At 47.2% G+C, this 20869-nt stretch overlaps 1 protein-coding gene across 3 annotated transcripts; it reads left to right on the top strand.

The window, feature by feature from the left end:
- Positions 1 to 479: 479 nt before the first annotated feature.
- Positions 480 to 20057, top strand: LOC310694897 (solute carrier family 2, facilitated glucose transporter member 11-like). 3 transcript variants are annotated; one of them, XM_083478714.1, is made up of 12 exons: positions 480 to 841; positions 1650 to 1748; positions 3512 to 3672; positions 4619 to 4743; positions 6858 to 6987; positions 8823 to 8971; positions 11363 to 11550; positions 13136 to 13246; positions 15048 to 15149; positions 15458 to 15533; positions 16161 to 16288; positions 17741 to 20057. In XM_083478714.1, exons 1-12 carry the CDS (start codon positions 815 to 817, stop codon positions 17948 to 17950), a joined length of 1506 nt encoding a protein of 501 aa, XP_083334840.1. In that variant the 5' UTR covers positions 480 to 814; the 3' UTR covers positions 17951 to 20057. The 3 variants fall into 3 exon arrangements, with proteins under 3 accessions (XP_083334840.1, XP_083334839.1, XP_083334841.1); XM_083478713.1 differs by having other exon boundaries at positions 810 to 841; positions 1553 to 1748; XM_083478715.1 differs by lacking the exons at positions 480 to 841; positions 1650 to 1748 and adding an exon at positions 2722 to 2883.
- Positions 20058 to 20869: the final 812 nt, after the last annotated feature.

Raw genomic sequence — 20869 nt, 5'->3', positions numbered from 1 at the left:
AGGTATCTTTCTTCTTCTGCCCGTGTTGTTCTCACCCATGACTAGGAACATGGATCTGGAGACTACAGCATCTGCAAAATGTCACACAAAAATCTACTGGGCTCTATCCCTGATCCTGCCTTCATGAGCCTTGGGATCCCAGATCCTCCAAGTTTCTCTGTTTTCCAGGGATAGTCCCGGATTTACAGAAGCCATCCCTGTTTCTGATTTGATACTGGAATGTCCCGCTTTTCATTAGGACTTCCCTGTTTTCATATGTTTTTATGTAGGTTGGAAGCTGCCCAGAGTGGCTGGGACAACCCAGTCAGACGGGTGGGATATAAATAATAAAATTACTATTGTTGTTATTATGGGATAGGACGTCCCTGTTTTCACTGGAGAAACGTTGGAGGAGATGCTAGGTGGAACAACTGCAGGTGGTGACATCCATTGCTTTTCCTTCTCTCCCTATTGCAAAATAAGCCCCTGATGTGGCAGATATGGGGCAGAGGCCTGGTCAGTATGCAAGCAAGGCAAAGGTGAAATCCTCTGTGTCCTGCCCTAGTTATCAGGCCATGGCGCTGTGTCAATCCAAAAGAAAGCTGACTTCATGATGACTTAGGGCTGGCTCGGTTTCTTCTTGGAATAGTTAACCGGGGACAACTTGCTGATGGGTCAAAAGTCACTGAAATCCTCGAAATACCTTGGGCTGCAGTCCCACTCTTCCTTGCTACCTCACTGTCCTGCGTTGGGCTGTTGGTCAAGGAAAGCCTAGAGCGCTCTCAGCCCACCTGACAAACGACCGGGGACAGAGCAACAACTTTTCCTGCAGAAAATGGCAGCCCGTGTCTTCTCTGACTTGGTGAGTATCGGGCACTTCAGCCTGCCGAGGAAAGAGACTCAGTACTCTTTATTTACTCCTAGCTGAGGACCCCACCTCTGGGATGTCCCACCCCAGCCCCTGGAAGACCTGCTCTTCTCCCTCACCAATCTGGGGGGGGGGGGACACGACATCTCCTCTGCAATCCCCTTCTCTTTCTCTCTCTGCTTCAGGGCAGGATATTACACCCCACACACAAAGTATGCTGGGACCTGTAGTTTGTTAAGGATGCTAGGAATTGTAGCCAGGATTCTTTGGGGGAAGCCGCTTTAAATCACGGGTAGGCAAACTAAGACCTGGGGGCTGGATCCGCCCAATCGCCTTCTCAATCCGGCCCACAGACAGTCCAGGAATCAGTGTGTTTTTACATGAGTAGAATGTGTCCTTTTATTTAAAATGCATCTCTGTGTTATTTGTAGGGCATAGGAATTCGTTCCTATCCCCCCTTCCAAAATATAGTCCAGCCCCCCCACAAGGTCTGAGGAACAGTAGACTGGCCCCCTGCTGAAAAAGGTTTGCTGACCCCTGGCTTTATATGAATACCATGGAGGGGAGAACAATTGTTTCCCATCTGAGGCGGTCAGTCACTTCTCAAGTGGGTTCATAACACCTGGCTGAGGCGTCAGGGTCACACCTGGTTCTCCTGTTGTCCCCCTTGTCCTCTCACTTGACTCCTTCCCTGCCTCATCATAGGGCATTGGGTGCTGGACCAGCCCTCGCCATCTCTTGGATGGTGGCTGCAGAAGGGAGGCGAGGACGTGGCCCAGACGGCGGTGTTTTCTCTTGGCAGATTCGGTACCAGCGAGTGTTCCAAATGATCTTTGTGGTGGGGATGGGAGGAACCTTCCTGATTGGCTTCCAGATCTCCGTGATCAGCTATCCCTCGCAGGTAAGCAAAGGGGATCATAGTTGAACCTTATCCCTCTCACATGCGGGTTGGCGATAGCCTCGAGGGGTCTCGTCCGACGGTGGCCTCAGCTGATACAAAAAGAGAACAGCTTTGTGGTGTTTAGGTAAATTATTTGGCTTCACAGGCTCTCTGCACGTACGAAACATGGTGTGATGGCCTGGGATTCTGACTCGGAGGCTGAACCTGAGGAATCCCAGCCTGCACAGGATTCCCCGCCTCCAGAACCAGCTAAGCCAGGGCTGGAGCTTGAGCCTGAAGGGTCCTCACCTGTGCTGGATCCTCAGGCACCAGCTGAGTCTGCTCTGGCTCCTGAGGTGATGGAGGACCCATTGCCTGCAGGTGCTCCACTCTCAGCCCTGTCAGGGGAAGCTGAGGTTGCCTCTGGGTCCGGTAACCCTCCGGCCTCTCCTGAGCTGCAGAGGCTTAGGGCAGAGAGGCAGAGGGAACTAAGTTCCCGCAGGAGGAGTGCTCGCCTCCAGGCCAGGAGACGCGAGTCACCTGTGGACCAGGGCCGCCCTATGCCTTGGGGCAGATAAAAGCCAGCCAACCCCAGTCCCAGGTTACCAGAGCAACATTGTTGGTAGCCTGTTCCTGCCTGCATCCCGTCTTGCCTCTGCCAGAGTTCCTGACCTCACCCGACTCCCTGCCTTGGACCCAGCTTCAGCTTTCCGTACTGCACCCTCAACCTTGGAGTGGACTCGGACCTCACCGCACGGTTAACCCTCGGGACCAGCACAGATGGCTTTGCAGGGTGTGGGGATATCCCCTGACAAATGGGTGGTGGGGTTGCCCCTGAGGGTGCTAGCCCCCATTTTCAAGGGGTGAGTGAGGGGCAGCTGTGCCTGGGACCTCTTCTCCACCCGCTTAGCTGGTGCCCACAATGTCAGGACGGGCAGCAGTATCATCTCAGCGGTGGTTCAGGTGGAGATACAGGCATGGCGGAGGAATTGGGTCACACGGGTTGCCACCAGGGGGAGGGGCCAAAAGAGCTAGTTGGCTCCTGCTGATTGGCTCAGGTGTGTCCGAGGGTCAGGATTTCTCCAGTTTTGTCATCTGGAGAAGGTTGTACCCTGAATCCAAACCATCTCCTTTCATACCAACGGAGGAAATGAAGGTTTGTAAACAAGGCAGGGCAGAGCAGGGGCTGCTGTCTGGAAAATAATGTGGTTTGTTGAAAAAATATGCTACCAGTGTCTGGCTATGATGCTTCTGGCTGCTGAGAGTAGGTGGGTTATGAGCTCTTTGTGATGTGAGTAGGGAGTATTGTCTCGTTAGATGTTTAGTAGGGCCAGTTCTGGGGTGATTTCTTGTACTTGCTTAGTTATTTGCAGTGCTTTTATTCTTTTTTAAAAAGGTTAAGGGATACTCTCATTTTCCTACTCATATTGAAATACTGCCCCTCAATGAGGCCAAACTTAGATTCACAAAATGTTGAAGGGTATGCGTCCCTCCAGAAAAAAGCACTGGTTATTTTGCATATTTCTTGTATGATTGATGTCCAAAATAGTTGGATTTTAGGACATTCCCACCACATGTGGAGGTATATACCTGTGAATGTGCATCCTCTCTTGTAAACCAAGAAATACACACACACACACACACACACACACACACACACACAAAACCAAGAGCTTTCAATATAAGAGATACATAGCGGGTGGGTGCTGGAGTTAATGTCTTCTTTAATTTTTAAATTATTATTATTATTATTATTATTATTATTATTATCATTCCCTTCCCAGTACATCAAGACGTTTATCAACCAGACATGGGTCAAGCGGTATGGCTCTGCCCTTCACCACGAAACGCTCACCTTCCTGTGGTCTGCAGTCGTCTCCATTTTCTGCCTCGGTGGGATGCTAGGCAACCTGTCCAGTGGGCACGTGACCACCCAATATGGAAAGTAAGCCCCTTCCTTACCAGGGGGCCCTGGTGCCCCCCACCCCGTTGTGGGCATTAACAAAGTATGTCAATATGGGCATTAATCAAGTATGTCAAGATGAATGGGTAGTCAAATTGTACGATTACTTGGAGCTCGCGAAGCTGACAGATGCAATAAGAGATAAACCTAAAAAGATGGTGAAAGAAGAATGGGAATGTTTAAATAATTATCTAGGGGAATAATTATCTAATAAGAAAGACCTGGTTATGTTTAGGAAGATACCACATAGGGAAATGTTCCCAATTACCAAGATGAGGGATTCTATGGAATGCAGAAAGAGAGAATTGATAAGAATAATGATCTGTTGTGACCTTGATGGAAGCATACAATAGATGAGCCTTCTTGTGTTTTGGCTCATCTTCCTATTTTTTTTCTTTTTCCTCCCCCCCCCCTTCCACCTCCTTTCCTTTTTCTTTTTTCTTTCCCATAATGGCTTATGTTCTATGCCATGTACTTTTATTTTTTGTAGTTTTTTAGCTTTTTTCATTATTATTATTATTATTATTATTATTATTAAGGATATTTCTTTTGTAATTTTGGTTGTTTATATTTATCTGTATTTGTTTAAAGCAAAATAAAAGTATAAAAAATTTAACAACAACAATAACAACAACAATAATAATACATTTATTATTGTTGTTATTGTTATCCTCCTGGAATCATCTCGGGATCAATTCTATGATTCTATGATTCTAACTCTAAGCAATAAAATACAGAAATAGTCCTTTAAAAAAAAGAAGTATGTCACTCTTGTGACGCCAACATCATTTTGTGAATCATGTGCTTTGAATCCCTTATTTGCCATGTTTCATTTGGCAAGAGGAAAGTCAGGGGTTTTGCTTCTTCAGTTGGGGACAAAGGGGCGGGCAAAAGCCTCTTCTTCACCCCGGGATGTTGTCCGTTCCAGAAAGAAAACGCTGCTGTTCAACGATATTGTCACCATCGCTGCCGCCCTCCTCGTCGGCTTCAGTAAGATGGCTGACTCTTTCGAAATGATCCTGATAAGCCGTTTCCTCTATGGCTTCACTGCAGGTAGGAGACCTCTGACATTTTGAGTCTTGGGTGGGGCCAAATCCATGAATGCAACCGGAGCAATGATGGCTAGTTTCAGCGTAGAGGAAAACTCTGGTCAAACACAACCGAGAGCAGGCCAGAACCCCAGTTTAGGCCTCTGCCAGGGCCAGCCCTAGCATGAGGTAGCTGCCTCAGGCAGCAGATGCTGAGGTACAGGGAGTGGCCAGAATTGCGAGTGTCCTCAAGTGTGGTGGAAGACACAGTTCTTTCACCCATGTTGGAGTAAAATTCAACTACCAGTCCAATTGGCTTCTGTGTGTGCCTTTGGGGAAGTGGCCATCTTGTCCTTTGCCTCGGGCAGCAAAATGTCTTGAGCTGGCCCTGGCCTCCACTGTGGCAGTGAGGGAGGCAAAGGCATTTCACTGTCCCACCGTTGTTGCATTGGCACAGAGTCCTGCAAGTGTAGTAGCTTACCGCATCAAGGACCCTCTGCAGCTAAGGATGAATCATCAAAGGTCAGTTTAAGCTTCACACTTTGCAAATAAAGCAGCTCAGATTTGGATGCAAGAGTGACAGCCGAACCCAACCATGGGCCCTTAGTGGCAGCAGCAGGGAGAGAAGGAGGTCCTTCTCACGTTGTCCTGGATCCATCTCAGTTTGTGGGCCTGATCTTGGGGTGTGTGAGCTCACTCACACATAAAGACATCCACCCAAGCGGGTCTTGAAAGGGATGAAAGCCTTGTGAGAGGAATATGTTGTTCTTCTGAACCCATTTCATCCTGTTTCCAGTTTTCAGACAGAGATGTATTTGGCCACTGGGTAGATGACGTGGGAACTGGAAACACAGGGTGGGGGGTTGTCTCCCTGTTGGTTCTGCTGGAGCTCTTAGCAAATTTTGACCTGCTCAGCAATGGTGTCCTTCTGGGCTGCCTGACAAAGATGGTCCCTGGCTTGGGTCCAGCTGGAGGATGTCTGCTGGACACTCCTGTCTTGCCTGTCAAGGTCCCATCATCACTGCCCGATTAAACCCTTTGGAGGCAGTCCCTGTTGTTGTTGTTTAGTTGTTTAGTCGTGTCCGACTCTTCGTGACCCCATGGACCAGAGCACGCCAGGCACTCCTGTCTTCCACTGCCTCCCGCAGTTTGGTCAAACTCATGCTGGTAGCTTCGAGAACACTGTCCAACCATCTCGTTCTCTGTCGTCCCCTTCTCCTTGTGCCCTCCATCTTTCCCAACATCAGGGTCTTTTCCAGGGAGTCTTCTCTTCTCATGAGGTGGCCAAAGTATTGGAGCCTCAGCTTCAGGACCTGTCCTTCCAGTGAGCACTCAGGGCTGATTTCCTTCAGAATGGATAGGTTTGATCTTCTTGCAGACCATGGGACTCTCAGGAGTCTCCTCCAGCACCATAATTCAAAAGCATCAATTCTTCGGCGATCAGCCTTCTTTATGGTCCAGCTCTCACTTCCATACATCACTACTGGGAAAACCATAGCTTTTACTATACGGACCTTTGTTGGCAAGGTGATGCCTCTGCTTTTTAAGATGCTGTCTAGGTTTGTCATTGCTTTCCTCCCAAGAAGCAGGCATCTTTTAATTTCGTGGCTGCTGTCACCATCTGCAGTGATCATGGAGCCCAAGAAAGTAAAATCTCTCGCTGCCTCCATTTCTTCCCCTTCTATTTGCCAGGAAGTGTTGGGCCCAGTGGCCATGATCTTAGTTTTTTTGATAGGCAGTTGAAATATCGCAAATTATCTCCGAATACTTTTTTTGTAATTTTCTTTCAAGATCAAATCAATATTATTTTAATTTTTTGTTATCTGGCCCCTAAAAGGTATGGGGCCCATAGGCTGCTTCCTACTGTCTGTTTGGTAATCTGGCACTGCCCATCATGATCCCTAATAGAAAGCCACTGTGAGAGGTCATCTGGAGATCTGGGGGTATGTTGTTACCAGCTTGCAGGTGGCCCATTTCAGAAGGGGCTCTCCTTCCAGCTTGCTCCCCCTCCCCATCATGTGGCCCAGGCTGACACAGGCAGCTCCAAGTGGTGGCTTTTGTGGGTGGTGGAACATTGTGGTACGATCTCAGAGACATCACTAAATCTTTCTGTAACGTACCTTTTCCTTCTCACTGAAGGTATTTCCCTGAACACCAATGGACCGTACGTTGGAGAAATTGCACCCAAGGAATTCAGAGGTTTTGCCACTGCCACCTGCTCTGTGTTTTTTTCGCTAGGAAAAGCTTTTGGACAAATTATGGGCTTAAGGTAAGTTAAACTGATGGCATGGCAGACAACCGTGTTTGTTTATCCTTCCCTCCTTTTCTACTTTCTTCCCACTTGGATCCATTTTGCAGTTGAGACGATCAAGTGTTGTTCTTCATCTGTCAGAATGTTTTCCTCAATTTGCTGACCAATTGCATTCTCTCCTTATTTCCACTTGGACTGATCTTGTCATTTTTAATGGTTTATGTGTCTATTTTGTGCTGACCACTGTAATGATTGTGTCGTCCCCAACAGCCTTGGGGAGGTAGGTGAGCTACACACCTTTCATTCTTGTTTGTGCCCATAGCTGTCAACTTTTCCCTTTTCTTGCGAAGAATCCTATTTGGAATAAGGGAATTTCCCTTAAAAAAGGGGAGCAGTTGACAGCTTTGTTTATGCCATGCCCTCCCTTTCCTCTCTAACTCTGGACCAGGTAAGAGAGATTTGCCTGCTGGCTCCCTCCCATCTGCTGGGCCAAAGACACTTTGGGGTTTCTCCTGATGGGAGCAAGGTGGTGGAGTAATGCCAGGAAGCTTAAAGGGGGCAAGGGACAACTACGTACAATTCCTTAGGCTTGTCGAGAGCCAGTGTGGTGTAGTGGTTAAGAGCGGTAGTCTCGTAATCTGGTGAACCGGGTTCGCGTCTCTGCTCCTCCACATGCAACTGCTGGGTGACCTTGGGCCAGTCACACTTCTCTGAAGTCTCTCAGCCCCACTCACCTCACAGAGTGTTTGTTCTGGGGGAGCAAGGGAAAGGAGAATGTTAGCCACTTTGAGACTCCTTAAAGGGAGTGAAAGGCGGGATATCAAATCCAAACTCTTCTTCTTCTTCTTCTTGTTAGAAACTCACTCCTTACCCTGCAGGGAATGCGCTGGCAAAGCAGCACCCAGCAGCGTTCAACTCTGCGCTTCAGCTGACCTCACGCAGTGATGTCAGCTGGTGGGTGTGGTTTGGGGGATAATGACCTCATGGGCCAAATTAGACCCCGCCCCCAGTGGGCCAAGATTGACTCATGGGCTGGAGGTTCCCTACCCCTCTTTTAAAGAGAGACACATTGGAAAGACCTGTTTCTGTGACAAACACAGCTGAGCAAAGTGCTGGGAGTTGGTCGGGCGGGGGCAGGGCCTCTGATTTTTCTAACTGGTGATTTCTTAATTGTTCTACTGGATTTGTGCTGCATTTGTGGTGTTCTATTATGCCGTTGTTATTTATTGTTTGTAAGCTGCTTAGCGATTCATTTGAATGAAAAGCAGCATAGAAACCTAGGACTTGCCTATCAGAAGGTCGGCAGTTCAAATCCCCACGACGGGGTGAGCTCCCCTTCCTCGGTCCCTGCTCCTGCCAACCTAGCAGTTCAAAAGCACATCAAAGAGCAAGTAGATAAATAGGTACCGCTCCGGCAGGAAGGTAAATGGTGTTTCCATGCGCTGCTCTGGTTCGCCAGAAGCGGCTTAGTCATGCTGGCCACATGACCCAGAAGCTGTACACCGGCTCCCTCAGCCAATAAGATGAGCGCCGCAACCCCAGAGTCAGTCACAACTGGACCTAATGGTCAGGGGTCCCTTTACCTTTACCTTAATGCATGTGCTTTTAAAATGTGTTGGGTAGCGGGTTTATTGGGTTGTTTTTGTTTTTATTATGTATTTTATGTTGTAACCGCTCTGAGACCTGTGAGTATAGGCTGGTATACAAATTTAATTAACAACAACAATATTGATGTGTTGTTGTTGTTTTTTTAAAAAAGAAGGAAATCAGGGGTTCCCAGGTCCCCTAAACACCTGCCCTCCTACCTTGGATGAAGCCTAAATGGCTGCTTTCTCTGTGCCTGTTGTCCCCAGAGATCTCTTTGGCACAGAGTCGCTGTGGCCTCTGCTCCTGGCTCTGTGTGGGATCCCAGCCCTGTTCCAGCTGCTGCTCCTGCCCTTCTTCCCCGAGTCCCCTCCATACCTGTTGCTCCAGAAGGGAGACAAAGATGGTTGCTTGAAAGGTAATGAGCAAGTTGGGTGGGGTGGAAGTGGCCGTCTAGCCTGCATTGCCTGAGCACAAGAGGTGTGCCCAAATAAATCAGCGAGGAAAATAGAAGCCCCTGCCATAACTTGCACAAAATTTCTAGTTGTTTGCCTATTTTTCATCCAAAAGTTCCCGTCCACACACAAATCAGTGGTACCCGAGGCTTCTGCATGAAAAAGTCGGAGGCTGATTCAGCCTCAGTGGAAATTAGGGGCGAGGGAGCGGTTTGACTTTTACGGCAATCTTAGAAATTCTAGGGTTTTAAAACTAGGAATCCAAAAGAGCCACAGCCCCACCTCTGATATGCGATTTTAGCAGTGTTCTCCACCGCAGAGCTGCTGTAAGCGACTCTCTGCCACAGGGGGCTGTAAGACCTGCCCTACCCCAGAGGACTTCTGCCCATGCACAGCCAGGTCTCATAACTGTTACGTTGTGGGTGAACATATCAGACGACACAGCGATTCTTCAGACAGCTCTTGTTTATTCACAGGCCAGAACAGAACTGAACTGAAAGGTTCAGCCAGCCTGCTTATATAGAGCTCCACTACAATGCAACAGTAACCACTTTCTGTAACTATCCAATCACTGAACGTCACTTTCGATCCCTTATTTGCATAACTATCTACAGTATCCCCCCTGCCGGCCCAGGGTGAGAACTTCAGTACATAACAATAACCACCCCCAGACCTGTTTGGGAGACCAGAGCAAGTCTAGATGTTTGATCACATGTGGGCAGGGTGGGCTGCCCAGATTAAAAACCCCTGATCTGCTTCCTTTAGTTCTGTCCAGCTGGCCTCTTTAGGCAGGGCGGGATGCCAAAGCAATGTTGTTCCTCTTGTTCTGTCACTAACATTCCCCTATTTTCAGGGGCGGCTTAGTAATGTTATTATTTATATGCCACCCTTTAGATAGGGTTGACTCAGCCACTCTGGGTGGCTTCTACCAAAATATTTTTAAAAAATTAAAATTTCCCAATACAGGACCACCATCAGATGTCTTCTAAAAGTTATGTAGTTGTCTATCTCCTTGACATCTGATGGGAGGGCATTCTACAAGGTGCGCACCACTACTGAGAAGGCCCTCTGCCTGGTTCCTTGTAACCTTGCTTCTCACAGTGGGGGAACCGCCAAAAGGCCCTTGGAGCTGGACCTCAGTGTCCGGGCAGAACGATGAGGGTGGAGACGCTCCTTCAGGTATAAGCTCCGTCGAGCTGCTTCTTCTTTTTTTAAAATGTAATTTTTATTAAATTTTCTGTTTTGCAATTTAAAATACTCATTATACATCCTTAAGATATTAATGACTTCCCTTCTCTTTCCATGGTTCATTTTTCATATCTTATATTCCTGCATATTTTACAAAAACTATACTATTTAGTTTTCCATTACTGCATCCATCAAAACTTATTTTGATGCTGAATTTTTCTTAGTGCTGCCAGCGTTTTCAGTTGTACACAGTTATTTCCCCTATACAGTGGTACCTCGGGTTACATATGCTTCAGGTTGCAGACTCCACTAACCCAGAAATATTACCTCGGGTTAAGAACTTTGCTTCAGGATGAGAACAGAAATTGTGCTCCGGTGGTGCAGCAGCAGCAGGAGGTCCCATTAGCTAAAGTGGTGCTTCAGGTTAAGAACAGTTTCAGGTTAAGAACGGACCTCCGGAACGAATTAAGTACTTAACCTGAGGTACCACTGTATTCAATAAACACCTTCCAGTCTTCTTTAAACACATGTTCTTCTTGTTTTCTTATTCTATATGCAGTGGCGTAGCGTGGGTTGTCAGCAAGGCAAGTAATTTGCGCCCCCTAACCCGTGGATTTGCGCCCCCCCTAACCCGTTGATTTGCGCCCCCTAATCCTAACCCCCAGATGTTGCGCCCGGTGCGGCTGGCCCCCCTGCACCCCCCACGCTACGCCACTGTCTATATGTTAAGTCTGCAAGTTGTGCATATTCTGTCAGCTCAAGTTGCCATTCTTCTTTGGTTGGGACCTTGCTCATTTTCCATTTTGGGGCTAACTAAACAGAAGCCGCAGTGGTAGCATACATAAATAACCTTTTTTGACACCTGGGTATTTCAGTCTGAATTATCCTCAACAGGAAGGACTCTGGGTTTGGGAGGGAAAGTACTTTTAAACATTTTTTTCAATTCATTATGAATCATTTCCCAATATGCTTTTACCCTTTTACAAGTCCACCACAGCTCCTTCAAGCTTCTGAATGGATGATAGTAATTTGGATGCCCCTGGATGCGTTCTCTGATGATGACTGAAACTTTGATCTTTTTGTTCAGCCAATGTTCAGATAATTGAGTAACTCAGTTTTTGAAGGACTCTGCCCCCCCTTTCTCTCCCTCTCTCTCCCCCACAAAGCCATGAAGTACCTCTGGGGTGAAGGGCATCACCAAGCTGAGTTGGAGGACATGGTGAAGCAGAAGGAGGACATGAGAAGCTCCAAGAACCTGAGTGTCCTGGAAGTGATGAGCGAGAAGTCCGTGCGGTGGCCGCTGGGCCTCAGCGTCCTGCTGATCTTCACCCTGAACCTCTCTGGCTTGAGTGCCGTTGAGTAGAATCACTTCAATTGCATCAGGAACTCTAAGCAATGGAAACTCTTTCTTCCTCTTCTCCTGCTTCTTCTTATTCTCCTTCTTCTTCTTCTCCCCACCCCCCCACCTCTCTTAGGGGCTTTCCACACATTGATTGGGGGACTTAAACACTTTCTCCACCCATTTCCTAAAGTGCACATGCAAGGTGCTGTTTTAAGAAAACATTTAAATAATCATAACCCAGCCATTAATCTTCCCATCTTTTGGTTTTATTTATATATATTTATTTTATTTATATATATTTATAATTATATATTTATTTATTTATTTATATTTATTTATATTTATTTATATTTTATTTATATTTATATTTATTTATATTTATATTTCATTTATATTTATATTTGATTTTATTTATATTTAGTTGCCCCCAGGACATTCGAGCCCCTTTTAAAAGACTGTGCAAGATTCTCTGCTTAGAGTTTAAACATAACACATCACTTTACTTGGTATACGAAAACATATTTACATAGGTCGGCGGTTCGAATCCCCGCAACGGGGTGAGCTCCCGTTGCTCGGTTCCTGCTCCTGCCAACCTAGCAGTTCAAAAGCACCCCCAAAAGTGCAAGTAGATAAATAGGTACCGCTCCGGCGGGAAGGTAAACAGCGTTTCCATGCGCTGCTCTGGTTCGCCAGAAGCAGCTTAGTCCTGCTGGCCACATGACCTGGAAGCTGTACGCCGGCTCCCTCAGCCAATAAAGCAAGATGAGCACCGCAATACACACACACACACACACACACACACACACTATATATATATATATATAGTCTGTGTGTGTGCATGTGTTATACATATATATGAGAGTGAGGTGGAATCTACACACATATTTTAAAAAGCTGTGAAAATGCTTTTTTAAAAAAGTTTTGAAAAATACATTGAATTTGGCCTAGCTCACTGTCACCATCTTGTACATTGCATTTTACAACACATTTGAAACATTTTATCTGCGGCGTGTAGCTGAGTCCAGACAGACTTATGACACTTTAGAGAATAATTCTGAGGCGCATAGCAGTGTAAAATAACTCCTGCTGCTCTGTCAGTAAAACTCAAGGCTCTGTGTTGCATTAGCTCTTTCCATAGCATTTTGGATGCACCACTCCCACACTTTCCCCCCAGATATCCTTCCACCTTTTCTCAGGCAGCAGAAAATCTGGTGGTTCAGGTGGAAGGGAGGATGAAAGAGAGCTGCAGTGGAGCTCCCCCAACCTCCTGGTGCCAGTGGCCATGACCCTCACGCTTCTGTCTATTCCCAAGAAATTTTGGTGGGCACCATGGTTTCGTCTCTTTTGAAAGACAAAGTGGCATAAAACAGCTTGTAAAAACAGCACCGTAACAAAAACGAGATCACATCCAGCATAATGTGGAAGCCGCTTGCAGCAATTCAGAGCACCTGAGGTAGGGAGACCTTAAAATGCCTGCTTTTGACAGGAATGTTGGAGCCCTTTCGTCCAAGAGATTGAACCTGCACCTCTTTCCCTCCTCCTGAAAACTTTTTGCACCAGTCCCTCGGACATTCCTTGTTTCGTTTTTGTTTTCCAGATCTACTTCTACGCCTTCGAAGTTTTCCGCACAGCCAAAATTGAGGAAAGCCTCATACCTTACGTAGCAGTCGGCGTTGGCAGCTGCGAATTTGTTGGTACGATCATATGCGTAAGTTCAGCCTGGTTTGCGAGTGGGAACAGAAGAGCCGACTCCTTTGTAATGGGAAGGAGCTGGAGGGAGCAAGAAGGGCGGGTTCAGTAGCTGGTGCTTGTGTGTGGTCAGCTGGTCCTGGGCTGGATGCAGGTGGCACTGTGGTCTAAACCACTGACCCTCTTGGGCTTGCTGATCAGAAGGTCGGCGGTTTGAATCCCCACGACGGGGTGAGCCGCTGTTTCTCTGACCCAGCTCCTGCCAACCTAGCAGTTCGAAAACATACCAGTGCGAGTAAATAAATAGGTACCGCTGCAGCGGGAAGGTAAATGGCGTTTCCGTGCGCTCTGGTTTCCGTCATGGTGTCCCATTGCGCCAGAAGCAGTTTTGTCATGCTGTCTGTGGACAAATGCCAGCTCCCTCAGCCTAAAAGTGAGATGGAACCCCATAGTCGCCTTTCACTGGACTTAACATATTTTTTGCTCTATAGGACGCACTTTTCCCCCTCCAAAAATTAAGGGGAAATGTGTATGGAGCGAATACAGGCTCCTTGGCTTCAGCGATAGCAACGCGAAGCCTCCGAAGCACAGAGGGAGCGCTCCAGGCTTCAGGGATCTCCGCCTGAAGCCTTCGGAGCGCAGCACGAGTTCCCACTGCGCTCCGGAGGCTTCAGGTTCCTTTCCTGAAGCCTGGAGAACAAGACTCTCCTGGCTTCAGCAGAGAGGGAGAGCTGTGCAGCGCCCCTTCAGCCAAGCGGGAGGAGAAATGGAAGGGGCTCCGTTTCTCCTGCCGCTTCGCTGAAGGGGCGCTGAGCAGAGAGGGGAAGATTTTTTTTTTCTTGTTCTCCCCCTCCAAAACAAGGTGCATCCTATGGTCCGGTGCGTCCTATAGAGCGAAAAATATGGTAGCTGTCCAGGGGTTCTTTACCTTTTTACCTGGGCTGGCCTGGGAGCAGGAAGCAGTCGGCAAAAACTTCCCACTGACACCTTTCTCTCCATGGGCAGGGTATCCTGAGCAGTCCCCACACACTCAGTGGAATTTGTCTCATGCCCTTTCTTTGTTTTCCAAATCCATTTTATCAAAATTTGGAAAAAAAAGAAATACAAAAATTAGTATCATGAGTCTTTCTTTTTTAATCAAAGCTAAAAAGCTAATCCAAATAAAAACGCAGACCAGAAAAGGAGAGAGAGAAAGAGAGAAAGGGGAAAGGGAAAAAGAAAAGAAAGAGAAAGAGAGAAAGAGAGAGAAAGAGAGAAAGAGAGAGAGAGAGAGAAAGAAAGGGAAAAAAAGAAAGAAAGAAAGAAAGAAAGAAAGAAAGAAAGAAAGAAAGAAAGAAAGAAAGAAAGAAAGAAAGAGAAAGAGAGAGAGAGAGAGAGAAAGAAAGAAAGAAAGAAAGAAAGAAAGAAAGAAAGAAAGAGGGGAACAGAAAAAAACTTCTGATTCTTCATCCGTCAGCCATATGAAGAAAATATTCAGCACATCCACTCCAAGATAATACCCAACAAATCCACTTTCTATAAACTACAGTCGTACCTTGGATCTCAAATGCCTTGGCTCCCAAACAAATTGGCTCCTGAAGGATCAAAACCCGGAAGTGAGTGTTCTGCTTTTTGAACGATTTTCGGAAGCCGAACATCCGGCGCAGCTTCCGATTGGCTGCAGGAGCTTCCTTCAGTCAATCAAAAGCCATGCTTTGGTTTCCAAGCATTTTGGAAGTCGAAGGGACTTCCAGAATGTATTCCCTTCAACTTCCAAGGTATGACTGCACTCTCATGTCCTTTCAAAATATGGTGCTGATTGCCTTTTTTTGACCACACAGAGCTGCCTCGTTGACCGCTTTGGCCGGAGGGTTCTCCTGTGGGGTGGCTTCGCAATGATGGGACTAGTTATGGTGCTCCTTGTCCTGGCCCTCTCTTTCCAGGTGAGCAGAGTCCAGCCTCAGTTCCTCTTCCTGATCATCTGGGGGTGGCCATTTGTCAGTGATTCGCTACCTGTGATTCCTGCATTGCAGGGGGTTAGACTAGATGAGCCTTGGTGTCCCTTCCGACTCTCAGGTTTTATATTGTGATGGCTACTAAATCTGCTGTGCCCATGGACCATTTGGATAGCAAAAGACTTCGCAGCATCGTGGGCGAGAGAGAGAGGGAAAAATACATGTTCTTTGGAAGAATCCCATGCGCATCACAATTGTTTTAACAGGACTTCCCTTCCTTCCTTCTTGCTTCCCAGGGCCAGTTCCCCTGGATTTCCTTTGGCAGCATCGCCCTCATATTCTTGTTCACCCTCTCCTATGGTCTGGGCCCATGTGAGTAGATCTGGAAAAGGGCTTGCAGAGGGTGGGGTGGAGCCAGAAAAATAACGATAATAATTTATTATTTATACCCTGCCCATCTGGCTGGGTTTCCCCAGCCACTCTTGGTGGCTCCCAACAGAATAATTATAATTATAATTATAATTAATAAATAAAGTATAAAACATCAAACATTAAAAACTTCCCTAAACAGGGCTGCCTTCAGATGTCTTCTGAAAGTCAGATAGTTGTTTATTTCCTTGACATCTGATCGGAGGGCGCGTTCCACAGGGCAGGCGCCACTACCGAGAAGGCCCTCTGCCTGGTTCCCTGTAACCTCACTTCTCTCAGTGAGGGAACCGCCAGAAAACCCTCAGAGCTGGATCTCAGCGTCCGGGCTGAATGATGGGGATGGAAACACTCCTTCAGGTATACTGGGCCGAGGCCATTTGGGCTTGAAAGGTCAGACCAACACTTTGAATTGTGCTCAGAATCATACTGGGAGCCAATGTAGGTCATTCAGGACCAGAGTTATATGGTCTTGGAACAGTTTCTGCCAGTGGCTTCTAGTCAGAGTTTTGTGTCGGCAAACTCCACAGAGAAATCTGAATTGCAAAAGACCCTCCATATTTCCTCTTTCAGCTGGTGCCATCTTCGCGGTTATAATGGAGATTTTTGGCCAGTCAGTAAGGCCATCGGCATTGACCATCATTGGAATAGTCAGCTGGGTGGGCCTCTTCCTGGTCGGGATGACGTTTCCATTTCTTGTGGTGAGTTGCCCCCTTTGCCCGACGTCTGCCCAAGGCATTTCGCTGCCTGAAGCAGGACACAAAATAGCCAATCCCCCTTGCTTATTTTCCCAGTGCACCCAGCCAGCCAACCAGCTCTCCTGTGTGTGTGTTTGGGTCTCCCTTGGTTTTCATGCAAATCCCCATGCCTGAGCCAAACAAAACCCTGACAGGCCCAGTCAGCCGCAAAGCGTCTCCTTGTTCTACTTCATGACACAAGCTAAGTTGCTGTTATTGTTCAGGTTCTCCTCCCTCCTGTGTGTGGTGAGTGGGGACCCTGTTGCAATAGTTCCTTGAATAAAAATCAGGCTTACTAGCTCCTTTGCTTCTCAATATACCGTATTTTTCGCTCCACAAGATGCACCTGACCATAAGACGCACCTAGTTTTCAGAGGGGAAATGCAAGGAAAAAAATATTCTTTAAAGGGGGCGCTGAACAGAGCCTGTATGCATCCCAGGCTCTGCTCAGCACTCCCTTTCATGAGCCGCGTGGAGCCTGTGTGCGGCGCTTGCAGGCTTTTCCCCAAGAAGGGAGAACAGCAGGCTGTCACTGATGGGCTGCCCTTCTCCCTCCTTGGGGAAAAGCCCCCAAGAGCCGGACACACGCTCCGCGCGGCTCTTTAAAGGGAGCGCGGCTCTTGCAGGCTTTCTGGGATGTGGGGAAAGGGACAGAGCCGCGTGCTCTGTCCCTTCCCCCACCTCCCGCAAAAGCCAGGGATAGCTGCGTGAAGCCTCCTCAGGGCAGCGGGATGAAGGCTCCCCGTGCCCTGCAGAGGCTTCGTGCGGCTAAGCCAGAAACTAGAACAGCAAGAGGGAGCACTGCGCAGTGCTCCCTCTCACTGTTCTGGCTTCTGGGATAGCCGCGCAGCCTGCATTCGCTCCATAAGACGCACACACATTTCCCCTTACTTTTTAGGAGGGAAAAAGTGTGTCTTACAGAGCAAATAATAATAATAATAATTTATTTATACCCCGCCACTCTGGGCAGGTTCCAAAAAAATATTAAAATACTGTAATACATCAAACATTAAAAGCTTCCCTAAACAGGGCTGCCTTCAGATGTCTTCTAAAAGTCTGCTAGTTGTTGTTCTCTTTGACATCTGGTGGGAGGGCGTTCCACAGGGAGGGCGCCACTACCGAGAAGGCCCTCTGCCTGGTTCCCTGTAACTTGGCTTCTCACAGTGAGGGAACCGCCAGAAGGCCCTCACTGCTGGAACTCAATGTCCAGTTAGAATGATGGGGGTGGAGACGCTCCTTCAGATATACGCTCCTTCAGATATACAGTACTCTGGTTGGTTCTCCTACCGATAGGGAACCCACTTAAGGACTCTCTATGGGCTCTGGACTACCCCATAAGGAAAAGGGAGAAGTTTTTCTCCTTTCTAGGAGGCTCTACTGAGGCACCTCACATGTGCCTGGTTTTCCTTTCTACAGGAGGTCCTTGGCCACTTCTGCTTCCTCTTCTTCTTCGTTGTGCTCCTCGTGGTGGGGATCTTCATATACAGGTACCTGCCAGAGACAAAGGGAAGATCCATCAGTGAGATCACCGAAGAATTCAAAAGGATGCGTTTGGGGAAGAGAATGGCTTTCACCACTCGGGGAAAGATGGCCTCCACCGACCACAGTTTTTGTACCAAATTGTGATGGCAGCTGCTGTTTGGATGAAGTGGGCCCTCAGGGCCAACAGGAGAGGGAGAGTAAACTCTTAGCAGGCTGGTGTTTCCGAATGCCAGTTGAATCAGCTGCCGGGCGGAAGGTGAACAAGGCCTTGAGAGGGAACAGAAGGCTTCCTTCTCCATCTGTGCTTCTGAATACTCTTCTGAAGCTAGCATTTGCATTGGGAAAGGGGGATTCTCCCATTGGTGCCGGTGAGAGTCCCCCCTCTTGAAAAGATAAGAAAAAAGAAAGCAAATGCCAGCTTCGGAAAATGAATTCTTCTCAAAACTAAGCCTATCCTTTTGTTTAGGAGTCGGACACGACTAAACAACAAGAACAAAATTCCGACACATTGATGTTGACATGTTTTAATCTGTTTTTCTGTTATTTTTAATTATCTTTCCATGTTTTCCAGTGTTTTCAACTGTTTTTAATGATAGTTTTAATATTTATTGTAAACGGCTTAGAGGTTTTGCTACAATCATGCGGTGTATAAATTTTGTTGAAATGAATAAGTAAAGAAATCAAAGCAGAAGGGGAAAGGGTTAAATTTGTCCCTCCCTGCCTGCTCTGATCCCAGCCCCAGCCCTAGCACAATTTGCATTCTTAAAAATCCATGCATTGCTGCAAAGAGGCTTTTAACTGCATGCCTGGAGTCCAGGGTTGGCCCTTATTTGAAGAATCCCTATGATCTGGAGTTGTTAATCCTGTTCTTGCTTTACCATGAGGGGACAAGGGGGGGGGGCTTTTGTTTACTGCAAGCAACATTGCTGAGTTTTCCATGAGCAGAGTCAACTGCATAAATTAGGGACCGGTTACTTGGCGATTTTTAGCAATGTAGGTGGAACAGAAACTGAGTTCTCATGCTTGGGATAGTTTTTCCAGTTTGAAACACATCAAAATAAAGGCTGAATTCTTGGGGTAGATAGGAAAGGAAACCCATGGCTAGGTGTGGGTGCCTGGGCGTAGCCTGGTATTTTTTTTGGGGGGGACAGGACTTTGTTAGGGGGAGCAGAACTGACATGATTGGCCAGTTAGTTAAGTATTTCTATTGTTTTACTTGATCTAGGAGGGGCTGCTGCTCCCCCCACCCCATGGCAACGCCCATGTATAGGGAGCCTATAGGTGTGCAGAGGTAAAAAGTGGGGAGGCTTCTCAGGGCCCCCTTAATTTTTCACCTTCCTTCTGAAACTATGAGTACAGTGGTAAGGTAAAGGTAAAGGGACCCCTGACCATTAGGTCCAGTCGTGGCCGACTTTGGGGTTGCGGCGCTCATCTCATTTTATTGGCCAAGGGAGCAGGCGTACAGCTTCCGGGTCATGTGGCCAGCATGACTAAGCCGCTTCTGGCGAATCAGAGCAGCACACAGAAACGCTGTTTACCTTCCCTCCTGAGCGGTACCTATTTATCTACTTGCACTCTGACGTTCTTTTGAACTGCTAGGTTGGCAGGAACAGGGACCGAGCAACGGGAGCTCACCCCGTCGCGGGGATTCAAACCGCCGACCTTCTGATTGGCAAGTCCTAGGCTCTGTGGTTTAACCCACAGCGCCACCCGCGTCCCGAGTACAGTGGTACCTCGGTTTGAAAACAGTCCTGTTTAAGAACGATTCGGTTGACGAACTCCGCAAAACCGGAAGTAGTGTCCCGGTTTGCAAACTTTACCTCGGTCTAAGAACGGAATCTGAATGGTGGAAGGGCACCGGCGGTGGGAGGCCTCATTAGGGAAAGCGCACCTCGGTTTAAGAACGGTTTCTGTTTAAGAAAGGACGTCTGGATTAAGTTTGTAAACCAAGGTACCACTGTACAGTATCGGACACTTGTTCTGCTGTTTCACTGGTACGCTTGCAGTAAACTTCAACCCCATTTCAGCCTCCTCCTTGCTGGAAGTCAGATGAAGCTCATTTTCTTTGAATCCCAACCTGTCTCTTCTCTTCTCCCAGACATTTTTTTTTGGGGGGGAGGCCACTGTGTTCCATTATTCCTGGGGAGGCTTCTATGAACAAGACTTCAAGCTCTGACTGACAAGTTCCACAAAGCATCGAAGTATTTTGTGGGATACGTGAACTTGTAAAACGAAACCTGGGAATAAAGGAAGATCCCCACACGTTTGTGCTTGCTCTGTTTCTTGATCGTAGAATTATAGGGTTGGAAAGGGACCCCCAGCGGTAATCTAGTCCAACCCCTTGCAACGCAGGGGGTCTTATCGCATACATGGAAGAAATCTCCAGTACCTGTTTTCAAAAGCACTTCAGAATGACCCCTTAAAGCATCAGCTGGGGAGCTGCCAAAGATGTCAAATTGTCCTTAAGCGAACCCATTGCCAGGCTTCACCTCGATCACCTAATAATGCTGCTGAATGAAAAAACTTATGGAATATGCAGAAACGGCGAAACTTTTACCGGAAGAATAAGACATCAAAACCACAAACTTTCAATAAGAGAGTGGAAATGGTTTATTGGATATTCACAGATAAATTGTAAACAGATACGAACATTGGCAGGATGATTGCAATAACCTGCAGTTTTGTAAGAGTATATATTTAAAGTGGATGAACAAATGAGCAAATGAAGTTAATTTGGATATGCAGAAGATATTAAAAATAAATTTAAGGAACCGCAGAAAGAGGGGGAAGCAAGTCGAGTTTTGAAATGTTAAGATGATGGTAAAATTAGTGAAATGTATAAACCTGAAAAGCATAAATAAAATTAAAAGGGGAAAAAATAGTGCTGCTGTTACAGGGAACTTGCAGTGGGGGAATAGGGATTGGGTCCCTGTCGTGTGGGGCCAAGAAATCTCCAATCTGCCCTAGGGAGGGAGTGAATACAATAGGCTGGAGAAGGAGGGGAGACCCATTTTGGCTGGCAGACCCAGTTGCTGGGTCTTAGTAAGGTCTTCCAAATACCGT

The sequence above is a fragment of the Podarcis liolepis genome (genome assembly GCF_965112155.1).
Source record: "Podarcis liolepis genome assembly, chromosome: 15".
NCBI lineage: Eukaryota > Metazoa > Chordata > Lepidosauria > Squamata > Lacertidae > Podarcis > Podarcis liolepis.
The sequence above is the reverse complement of the archived record's forward strand: the minus strand, read 5'-3'. Positions and strand labels throughout refer to the sequence as shown.